The 11454-nt window shown below is 48.1% G+C and overlaps 1 protein-coding gene across 1 annotated transcript; it reads right to left on the bottom strand.

Moving 5' to 3' along the window:
* Positions 1-9431: 9431 nt before the first annotated feature.
* Positions 9432-10791, bottom strand: LOC308128243 (tubulin alpha chain; the record flags this gene model as incomplete). The annotated part of the gene is made up of 1 exon (XM_080493948.1): positions 9432-10791. One exon carries the CDS (start codon positions 10789-10791, stop codon positions 9445-9447), a length of 1347 nt encoding a protein of 448 aa, XP_080350074.1. The 3' UTR covers positions 9432-9444.
* Between the last annotated feature and the right edge of the window lie 663 nt (positions 10792-11454).

The raw sequence follows: 11454 nt of genomic DNA, 5'->3' as shown, positions 1-11454 counted from the left end.
TGCAGTTGATCATATCAATATCTAGTACAGACTTATCTCCCTTTCAACAGTCAATATCGACCATCAAGGTGCACTCTTTCTATAATCATATCATATCATGACTCAATTCTTGTAGGACCAGTGCTAGGCTTTGAAGTGGCTGATCAAGCTCCTGCTCACCTTGCTGCCTCACCTTTCGAGGCCTATGCTAGACTCAATTCAGCTGGTCGCTTGGTTCATCATGTGCTAGCGTTTGGTAGCTTGCCTGCTCACCAGCTGGGATACTATATGACTCTTGTGAATAGGAGACTATTTAATATCAGAAGAGGGTGGCAGAGTGGAGGGCTGACAACCTGCGAAAGATGAAGCACAAGCGAGTGTACAACCGACTGTTCAAAGAATGAATGACTGTACTCGATCTACCATCATCCATCATCATCATCATAATGACAGTAAGAAGAGTCAATAATAATGAATAAACATCAGTGCCTCTTTTTGAGCTGGTCTTAAAGCTCAGCAATGCGCACGTTCTTAGCCACCAGCTCATCCACCAAATGCCCTATTATCTTCCTGTAACGCTAGTCACCCTCCAGCAACTGAGTCTGCATAAAACTCCTTAGAATCTCACTCTCCTCCTCAGACGCCTTTGTAGTCTCTTTCAAACTGTTGTCCTTCTTCAGCTATAAACGCATGGTGCTCCCTGGAGTGGGAGGAGCTGCCACCCTTCTCAACGGGGAAGGGCTGTTGTTGCGCTCATCCACTCGATAGTAGACCTGACTGTTCTACCGAGGGTTTATGCGGATGGTCATCGCACGGTTTGCGAATAGCAAGGTAGAATAGGTCTAATCATAGCTGCTTGAGGATGGACTTATGCAGGCACATACTGTCACCTTGGCCTCACCAGTCAAACTGTCAGATAGGATCCTGGTCAGCTTGGAGTCTCGGAAGGGCACGTGGACTGGTCCGAGAGCCCCCTTTTCGATGAAGGATTCAGCACGGCGTGTCTTGACTTGCTGGTGAGATTTGAGTGCAAGGGCACTGACACAGTTGCTGAGAGTGGCGATAGACTTGTTGATGACCTTGGCCTCTTCCATCCTCAGCCCTTCTGAGTTCGACTTGCTGAGGCGCTCACTGCCAGCCAGATCAACAATCCGCATGAGTGCTCGCTTATGATGCTTCTCTGGTCATGATCACACCTGTCGAATGCCCTTCACCAGCTGGATGTACCTCTGTTCGACTGACACCTGCAGGACAGTGTGACTGCGGCTGGACTGCTTGTTCATGAGAGTGCTGGCGGAATAGCGTTTGCGGAGTGTAGGCTTGATGATGTCCAGCATTTCAGAGAGGGAGGTGACTGACTCCTCAACCAATCCTTCCAAAAAGACACCTTCTTTAGGGTCCTCTCTTACAGGCAAGCTAGTGGAGTCATCCCCCAGCAGATCGTACACATTGTCAAGGTAGATCTGGTAGATCGACAGCTTGATCAGAAACTGAGCAGAGGACAGTCTCTTCTCCACTTCCTTGAACAACATCTCACACTCTCTTACTGCCATTCCCACATCGCTCTTCTTTGATTCGTACCCGCATCGTGGACCTAGCATCGTGTATGTCTTGCCTGACCCTGTCTGTCCATACGCCAGCAGTGTTGCATTGTAGCCAGTTAGGACCTACCCTGACAGACTAAGACTCTCGAACACTTGGTGCTGGGAGGATGACTGGTCGAACACCCGATCAAAGGCGAACACTCGGGTGATGCCCTACTTGGTGATGGTGACAGATTGTTTGGCTTAATCAGCGGACACAGTGGCATGATGCTGGAATGTGTCCTGGGTCGATGGGTGGCCTGAGTCTGACCATCATCCTAAAGCGCTGGTGTGAAGAGTTCATTTTCTAACGTAACTAACGGATATCAATTTACAATCATGACACTTGTCCATTGCATGCAATTGGCAGTTCCCTTTGATATAATTAGCGAATGCCAGTCAAGGCCCTACCTAGGCACATGCCTGCTCCAACCCCTCACCCTGATCTCCACCCTCCATCATACAGGCCACTGACCACCCCACTCTACAGCTTGACCTGCCTCTCCATCAGCAGCAACATCAGCTGAAGGCTAGTAACAGTCAACCCAAGAGTATGCTGCTGCACACGAGCAGGAGGGGCTAGAGTAGGCAGCAGTCGAAATGTCAGCTGGAGTAGTAAAACTGTCAGTTGTTGTAACAGATAAATCGACTGACTGAATAGAATGGCAAGATGGCGGAAGAGATGGCTGTACTGGAAGAGCATGCCAGTAACCTCAAACAGTCTTATCTTCATTTCTCGAGGCTGCTTTAAACTCGCTGCTAGTCTGCTGCTCAGGACACTCCAATTCACAAGCCTGAACTTGATCCCGAGCCACCCGTCTACTCCACTTTCAGACCAACTCTTTAACTCTACTCCATAGACCATTCCCATGAAGACTCGCGCCACAACATTAGCAACAACCGCAGCAGCCAAGTGATAAAGCACAGCCTCTAAGAGAAGAGCAGAGAATGCTCCTACCTAAAGAACACTCTCTCTTAGGCTATAACTGATAATAACCAGCTTAGACAATAAAACAGTTACTTGACAGCTGCTCTCAAGCAGTTGGAAACAGTCAGGATGCAGGAGGAGGCTGAGGTCAAGCGGGTGGATAGCTAGATGCGTAAGACTGTCCTATCAGTCGAGACAGAACGTCAGCACAGATGTCAGTTATAAGCTCGACTCACACAGCTCACCAATTAACTTTACCATCTTGGCCAGTAACGACAAGGCATCCAATAGCAAAGTCGCTTCCTCGAAGGGCAGAAGACCAGCCTCTAACAGTAATGCCAATCTCTAAAGCAGCAGCTTCATAAAGCACATGCTACCTCACAAGGATATGAAGAGTAGAAAGCAGCTATCTATCAAAGGTGCCAGTCCCTCTAACAGCAGCGATAGAGGTATGCATCCTAAGCTGCATCATATCAGCAGCAGTGCAATCTCTTGCAGATGGAGAGATCCACTTTCTAGCAAGCACTTTAAAAGCAGAGAGCACAGGGCACTTCACACCAAGAACAATGCTGCAGCTAGAAGGCCATCCTCTAACGAAAATGCCATTCCCTCCAACAAGAACTCCACACACTAAAAGAACAATAAACTTGTCACTAGAAGAGTGGCACTCTAGCACAAAAGGTAAAGGACATTCATGAGCTGCGTGATTCAGACTGTGGGTTAGTCCTCCATCCCTATATCCTCCACCTGCACTAAGAGCTTGACACCCTCAAAACCAGAAACCAGCAGCTGATGACAACCCACCACCAATACTAGCAGCTACAAATTTAAAACACTCAAATCAGGCATTAGCTGGACAAGGCCAAATCACTACTCCAGACCAGTGAGCAAAGCCAGCAACGTCTACACAGCCTGCTGTAGAGCAAAGTCTAGCTGCTGCCTTCATCACAGGTGGAGAAGATGAAACGCCTGGAATAGAGCTACATCGAACTGGGCAACCTCATCCTGCCCAGTAGCAGCCAGTCATCCTCCTGACTCACTCCTACCTACATCATATCACATCTTATAATATACATGCATGAGGAAGTTGATCCCATCCAGATCATCCGCCAGTTCAAGGCGTACGGGTACTCTTTGTCAAGACCTGCTCTATAAACCATCTGTGCATTCATGGATGAGCAGGGTGCTGACCAGTTGCCAGCCCTGATGGAGCAGCTGCTCACTCTGGTAACCAAAATATACCATTAGAGGAGATTGGCCCCACATGATCTCACTGCTTCCTTACTAGATTAACTGATGCGATCGATGACCATCAGTGATAGCTATCAAGACATCCAAAAGAAGTCGATCAGTCACTCAATCATCATCCTCAACCCCATCGAAGTCGCAGACCGGAAGGCCAACGTAATCCCTACTCTCTAACACTTCATTGCTGATGCCAGCACTCGAATCAACCTCCACCTGGCCAGGCTAGCCAGGGTTTAGTCCAGGTGCGATATGCAAGAGTTCAGGAGGAGATTCCCTGGACTGATGGCGATCCTTGGGATCTTCGTGGAAAGCAGCACTCTTGGCAGGATCGAGTACTTTTTGGAGGGAGTGGGGTTCAGACAACAACTGGACCTGACAAACAGTAAAATCAATTAGGGGCTGTTACTGCCCGGCTGCATCTATGTGCTAGTCGGACAAAGAGAAGAATACGGCAAGCTGACGAATCTGACCTTCTACCAGCCTCCTTTCACCAGAGAGTCTATCCACAAGAGCCTCTCCTTTGAAGAAAAGGTCAGCTACGAGATGTTCGGGGAGGAGGCTAGATCTTCCTCAGGAGTGTTCATGATGGAGGTAGGACCACGTTCTTCTCTAGTTATACTACCCCATTTTGATTTCAGCAAGGAGGCGCATGCTGGTCTATCCGTTATCTTGTAGGGACTCAAACCTACTCCAACTGCAGTTGTGCTAATGGGAAAGCCATGCGACCAGGCAGTGAGGTTCACTGACACTCACATACAGATCTTCATTGTCCCGGATATTGAGGCTACTGGGCCTGAAATCCTTCCAAAGCTGCCTTTAAAGGACAGGTATTTTGTAGCAGAAGGTAAGGGGCCACGGCCAGTGGTGCTTTACAACCCAGCTCGAATGAAGCTGTTTGGTAGAGAAGTGATGCTTTACACAGGCAGCTGGCAACAAATCCTGAGTAAGAACTCATTGCTGGGAACTGCTTACACTCGAGACCAAGACTTCAAAATGATCAACCTGGCAGTGGCCCAAACCATCTTCTCACAGGGCCACATTGCACCAGTCGACCTTAGCGTACAGCCCATATTCAACAGACTAGACTAGTACCTAAGTTTCACCACCCCACCAGAAAGCATAATCCTAGCCGACAGGTTTTCAGACCCTGACATCTTCGAATTCACATGGGGGACTAGCTAGTCCAAACGCCGTTCAAGTGTGATCTACCCTGGCAACTTCCTCCTTCATGGGTCGTTTCTAGTCATGTATCCCTTCTCCTAACAACAACCTTGGTAGTTTTCAAGCATTAGATGAAGTATCAAATCAACGTGCTAGTTTCGTCTTGCATAAATTCTTGTGCAGCTTGGTGGTGGTGGCCTGAACCTCAGCCTTGACGATGCTCTTGGTTCTTCTGCTGTCCTGCTCGAAGTGCTGGCTGTCAATAGACGGTGGCAGCTTCCCCATGTAGTTTTAGATCAGTGTCTACCAATCAGGAGGTAACGCTTCACACACGAAGTAATCATTAGGGGGGAGATAGATTCCCCGATCCTCTCTTAAGTTGATATTAGAAGTGTCCCATTCTCCACCGGGTACCAATCCGATGGACACAGACAGGCCCCAACCCCACTGCCTATTCTTGAGGTTGAACATCTTGTACAACTCTCGCATATGCACTTTCTCAAAGTCAGTGAGGTCCAGGTCCAGCGTGCCAAAAACCTCTTTCTTCCCTTTCAGCTTTTAGATGGTGATTTGAAGGTGTAGAGAGCGGATGGCTTGGAAGTAGTCAGAAAGAGTACGACCTGAAGGGGCGAACAAGTAGAACAGCCGGAATCGATTGACCAACAGCTCTTTCTCCTTCTTTCCACTTTCAAGCTTGTACCGCATCTTCTGTCCGAACACCTGGTACTCCAAATAGTACTGGTAGCAGTTAACCAACTCAGTCACCTCTCGAATAGACTGGAAGAATATCAGTAGGCGATACCGCTGCATAGTCATGCTTTTAGAGACCGTCCGGATCGGCACGTTCTGCACCACATCAATTTCAAAGCCTTTGCCTACATCGATCTTTACTGGCAGTCGATCCTGCTTCAATTCGGTTAGAGACCTGGTCTTTGACTCAACATGAGGCTCGGACTTGTGCCCTAGCACTTAAAGCACACTGTCATTGTTGACTGGCAGTCCCATCTTAGTCGCGAACTCGATCTCAAGGTTTAGCAGGGTCTTAGCTGACCTGTACAGCTTGTAACAGCGTTTGCACACCGGGATCTCTTCATAAAGCGATTTGGTGTCGATGACCTCGCTACGGGACCGACTCAGCCAGCTAAGAGCTTTCCCACGATGCTCGATGAACCTGTCCAGTTCGATTATCATCTTGGTGCTCATTCTGTTCGGTAGCTCCTTGTACACGTTCTCACAGTAGCCGCACAGTTTTGTCTTAACGTAGATCTAGCGGGATTTGTTCTTTCTGAGGATGGGGCGGTAAGCTGGACAAGGTGGATCCGAAACAAAGGATTTAACTCCGATCATCCACCATACTCCACTCTAGTCCTTGATGAAGTCTGCAGCCAGCTCCACCATGTTGATGCCATGGTACGAGTACATGAACTTCACTATGCGCCACAATTGCTCACTGGTCTTTTTCATAGGCTCACCTCGAGTGGTCCTCACCACGTTGATAGGCGCCTTCTCACTCACACTCACTACCAGATTGTCGTAGTCTCGGATCTTGCTCAGAGTGTAGAGCTAGCAGCTGTTGGAAATTACCCAGCATTCAGACTTGCCATGCACTCGGAGTATGCTTCGGCAGATGGAGGCACGCACTCCACTGCTTTTTACGTAGCGTTGTAGCAGGTTGACTGAATAGCCATTTTGGAAGACCTGTGTGTAGAAGTGGTTCATGGCCTTGCTGCTGATGAGCTGAACCTACACCCTTCCAAAATTGGACTTCTTTAACAGTCCTACCAGCTAGTCAGGCGATGCCTCTCCACAGAACTTGCTTATCACCTACTTCGGAGTGAAGTCCTAAGAGTTGTACAGTAGTCCGTCTGCACCCGTGTAGATCCAAATCGGGTTCATATCAGTTTCTGGTAAGGTAAGCTGACCTCCAAAGACGAGAGTGTCAGGGACGTTGATCTGGATGGAAGGCTGCTGTGGTCGTAGCATAAACTTCCAGAACTGGTTGGATGGAGCGAAGAACTGTCCATACTGCGTGTCCTCATAGACAATGCTGTACGGAAAGCCTTTGGTCATGTATGAAGATCACGATTAATAAAAAGCTATGAGAGATAACCGGTAACGAGCACTTTACAGCCACTACCCACAAGGCCGTGATTTCTTCCTGGATGGCAACAAAAAGCACTACAATGCACCTGTCTCTGAAATAAAGTCGGAACACATCTTCATCCATGCTGGCCCTCTCCCCTGTATCTCTGACAACCGCATCCTTGACCCCTCTGACATTGAAGGGGCCAAGCCTGGCACTCTTGTCAGCAGGGTGATAAAGAACAAGAAAAAGGCAGAATAGCTGCGTAGGCTTGACACTCCTGCCAATCAGTTGATCCAATCAATGCCAGTCCAATCCCATCAATCACCGACACTCAAAACAACACCTGCTGACCTTCTGCAACAAGTGCAATAAGAGCAGTTTGTACCCAGACACCAGATATACCAGCAACGATTCAAGTCCTTCAATAAACCCACACAAAGTCGGCAAGAGCCAGAACACCCTCCTACAAGTTACTACCCCTCTCCTTCTCAGAAGTACAGTCAACCTGTCATACCTAAGCCTAATAACCACTCTTACATTGCACAATCACCACCTTAGCCACCAAAGTAGGACTAAATGAGAGAGAGAATGTATAGGCCTAAATATTAACAGGAAGATTAGCAGGCTTAGTTCAGGCCGCAAGTTGATCGAGGCAGGTTTGTAGCCGATCATCCAAAGCCTGTCTTTCAGCAATAGGAATTGCCCTAGCACTGGGAAAAGCCTTAGAGTCCTGCCTTCTCTAGGTACCAGGCAGAAAGGCAGTAGCGACAGGCCTATATCAGATAATTCGAACAGTTCAAGGCTCAACAACAGTCATCACTACCACCTCAGCCATCACCACCTTCCGAACAACAGTATAGGCAGTACCATGCCGCACCAAGTCATAACTACGCACCACCACTAAGCTTCCATCCATAGGGGTATAGACCTACTCCTACCGAACATACATAAAGATAGGACAGAGAGAGGGGAATATTCCAGATTAAATACGACAGCTACATGAACAAGCAAGCACACCGCAAGCTGAACCCAACGTTCCTATCCTACCAGAGCAACTTCAGTCCTTTCAACCTGGCAGGCAACCGCCTCCTCTACCGATGATTCCTTTGATGAGCATGGAGCACCAACAATAAAGATGATTGTTTAAGCTGACAAATTGTTGGTAGGGCTACATAATGAATAAGTACTAATTTATTGAGGAATTGGACAAGGGTAGCTATGGAATCGTCTACAAGGCGAGACGCATTCCTTCTAACCAGCTTGTAGCCCTCAAGGAATTCAAAATCATGCCCGAAGTTGATGTCCCTAAAGTCATCGCACGTGAGGCCAGGATGCTACGCAAACTCAAGTTCAAAAACGTTGTCGAGCTGCAAGAAGTCTTTGAAAATGCAGGCAAGACTTACTTCGTCTTCTAGTATCTGGAATAAAACCTGCTGCAGCACATCTAGAGTGGGTCTGGACAGCTGAAATAGTAACGATGCAAGCCACTGCTATATCAAATGCTTGAAGGACTTCACTTCATCCATCTGCAGAACTGCATCCATCGAGATCTCAAGCCTTAAAATATACTTCTCAACAGACACCATCAAGTCAAACTGTGTGACTTCGGGTTCTGCCGTGAATTGTCAGACAGCATGACTGACTATGTGGCCACTCGATGGTACAGATCTCCTGAACTGCTTCTCGGGCAGAGTTACAACCAAGCCGTCGATATCTGGGCACTAGGCTGCATCTGGCTATAAATGATGTAAGGAAAGCCTCTGTTTCCAGGCTAAAGCGACATCGACCAGCTGTTCCTGATTCAACAGGCTATCGGTCCACTATCAAAGAAGCAAAGGTTTTACTTTGATATAAACCCGAACTTCAAAGGCATGTCGTTTCCTAGTGCTAAGGACTCACCCTTTCTATAAAACATGCTCTCACACAGGGTCAGTAAAGCAGCAGTCAGAATGCTTGTTTCCATGCTTAGTCTGAACCCTGGTGATCGACCATCTGCTGAAGAGTATTTGAAGAGTGAGTATTTCAACGATTACAGAGAATAGCTGAAGCGGATGGAGAGGCAGTCCAAACCAGACTTCAGAAGCAACAGCTGTCAAGGTATCGCCCTCCAGAAGAATGCAGCCTTGATCGCTAAGCTGAAGTCACCACGGCATGACAAGTCAGATAACAGGATACAACTGGCCAGCATCTCAATTCCTAAAAAGATGTCACTCCCCTTAAAGAGCTATGTGATCGACAGCCTACCTACTTTAAACCTGAAAAAAGAGCAAAGTGAGAGGCTAAGACTGCCCTCGATTCCATCAATAGGCAACCGGAGTGTGAAGAGGATGGATGGAGGGAAAGTACCTCAGCAGGGTAAGCTAGCCCTTGTGATGAAGATCTACAAGAAGAGCAAGAGATGAACCTGGATGCCTTTTCATTTTGAATATTCCATATTGTTATGTAAATTAATATTAAGCTCATCCTTCTTCCTCGCCTTCTCCTTCGGCAGTCTCAATTCCGACTTCTTCGTAGTCCTTCTCAAGGGCGGCCAAGTCCTCACGAGCCTCTGAGAACTCACCTTCCTCCATACCTTCACCGACGTACCAATGCACAAAAGCTCTCTTAGCGTACATCAAATCGAACTTGTGGTCCAATCGGGAAAACACCTCAGCAATGGCAGTTGAGTTGGAGATCATGCAGACGGCCCTCATGACCTTGGCAAGATCACCTCCTGGCACAACGGTGGGTGGTTGATAGTTGATGCCAACCTTGAAGCCAGTTGGGCACCAATCGACAAACTGGATGGTCCTCTTAGTCTTGATGGTGGCAATGGCAGCGTTCACATCCTTAGGGACGACGTCACCTCGGTACATCATGGAGCAAGCCATGTACTTTCCGTGACGAGGGTCGCACTTAGCCATCATGTTAGCGGGCTCAAATGAGCTGTTGGTGATTTCAGCCACGGACAGCTGCTCGTGGTAGGCCTTCTCAGCTGAGATGATGGGGGCATAAGATGACAACATGAAGTGGATACGGGGGTAAGGCACCAAGTTGGTCTGGAACTCAGTCACATCCACGTTCAAAGCACCATCGAATCGCAGGGAGGCAGTCAGTGAGGAAATCACCTGGGCAATCAGCCTGTTCAGGTTGGTGTAGGTAGGCCTCTCGATGTCCAAGTTCCTTCTGCAGATATCGTAGATAGCCTCGTTGTCCAACATCACGGCCACATCGGTGTGCTCCAGCAGGGAGTGGGTGGACAGAATGGAGTTGTAGGGCTCAACCACGGCAGTTGACACCTGGGGGGATGGGTAAATGGTGAAGCCAAGTTTGGATTTCTTGCCGTAGTCAACGGACAGTCTTTCAAGCAAAAGGGAGCCCAAGCCGGAGCCAGTACCACCACCGACGGAGTGGAACACCAAGAAGCCTTGGAGACCAGTGCAGTTGTCAGCCAGCTTCCTGATCCTGTCAAGGCAAAGATCAACAATTTCCTTTCCAATGGTGTAGTGGCCACGGGCAAAGTTGTTGGCGGCATCCTCCTTTCCAGAAATCAGCTGTTCGGGATGGAACAGCTGCCTGTAGGTGCCAGTTCGCACCTCATCAATGACGGTGGGTTCAAGATCAAGGAAGACACACCGGGGTACGTGTTTACCAGCACCGGTTTCAGAGAAGAAGGTGTTGAAGGCATCATCTCCTCCTCCAATGGTCTGATCGGAGGGCATTTGTCCATCAGGCTGGATGCCATGTTCAAGGCAGAAGAGTTCCCAGCAGGCATTGCCAACCTGGATGCCTCCTTGTCCAACGTGGATACTAATGACTTCTCTCATTTCAAAAATTCAATGAATTTTGTTGATCAGTTAACCCGGGCCCACCCTTATAAATCAAATGCAGCCGTTACACTTTTTAAATCTTAGTTTTAATTCTTTAACATTCCATCTTTACACATACTCATGCGAAAGGCCATTCCCTCCTCTCTGGGCAGAACAGCACTCCTACGTTCTAGCACACTCCATTGTTGAAAGGGTAGTGTCCTGCTTGCTGGCAAGCCATGTAGTCTAGTGTGTTTCGCCGGTTGTTCTACCAGGTCGATTAGTTCACTATTATCAACCCGCTATGGTAACATACCATAAACCCCTTGTAAACAAAGCTACTGTCAGCATCAACATAAAGAGGAAAGCCGTCCCTTCCACAAAGTATAGATAGTAGGGCCAATCCAAAGATTAACCTTGTGGCCCAGCATGTCGGCAATCCTCCATCGCCTACAACGTGGCTGAGATCATACCGCCACTTAAGATGAACTACAGAATGTTGAACAGGTAGAAGTATCGAAAGTTTAGCAGACCTACACAATTGTCGATCAGCACGCAATGATGATCGAATCTATGAACACATCTCCTGCAGGTAGAACAGTGCTTCATCCTGTACTCCTGCATCAGCTTACATTCGAAGCAGTAGTGACGAGGGACAGGGCCTTGATGTGTGAACTAGAC

This window comes from Lipophrys pholis (assembly GCF_963383615.2).
Source record: "Lipophrys pholis genome assembly, contig: SCAFFOLD_305, whole genome shotgun sequence".
Lineage (NCBI taxonomy): Eukaryota > Metazoa > Chordata > Actinopteri > Blenniiformes > Blenniidae > Lipophrys > Lipophrys pholis.
This window is presented reverse-complemented; position numbering and strand designations above follow the sequence as displayed.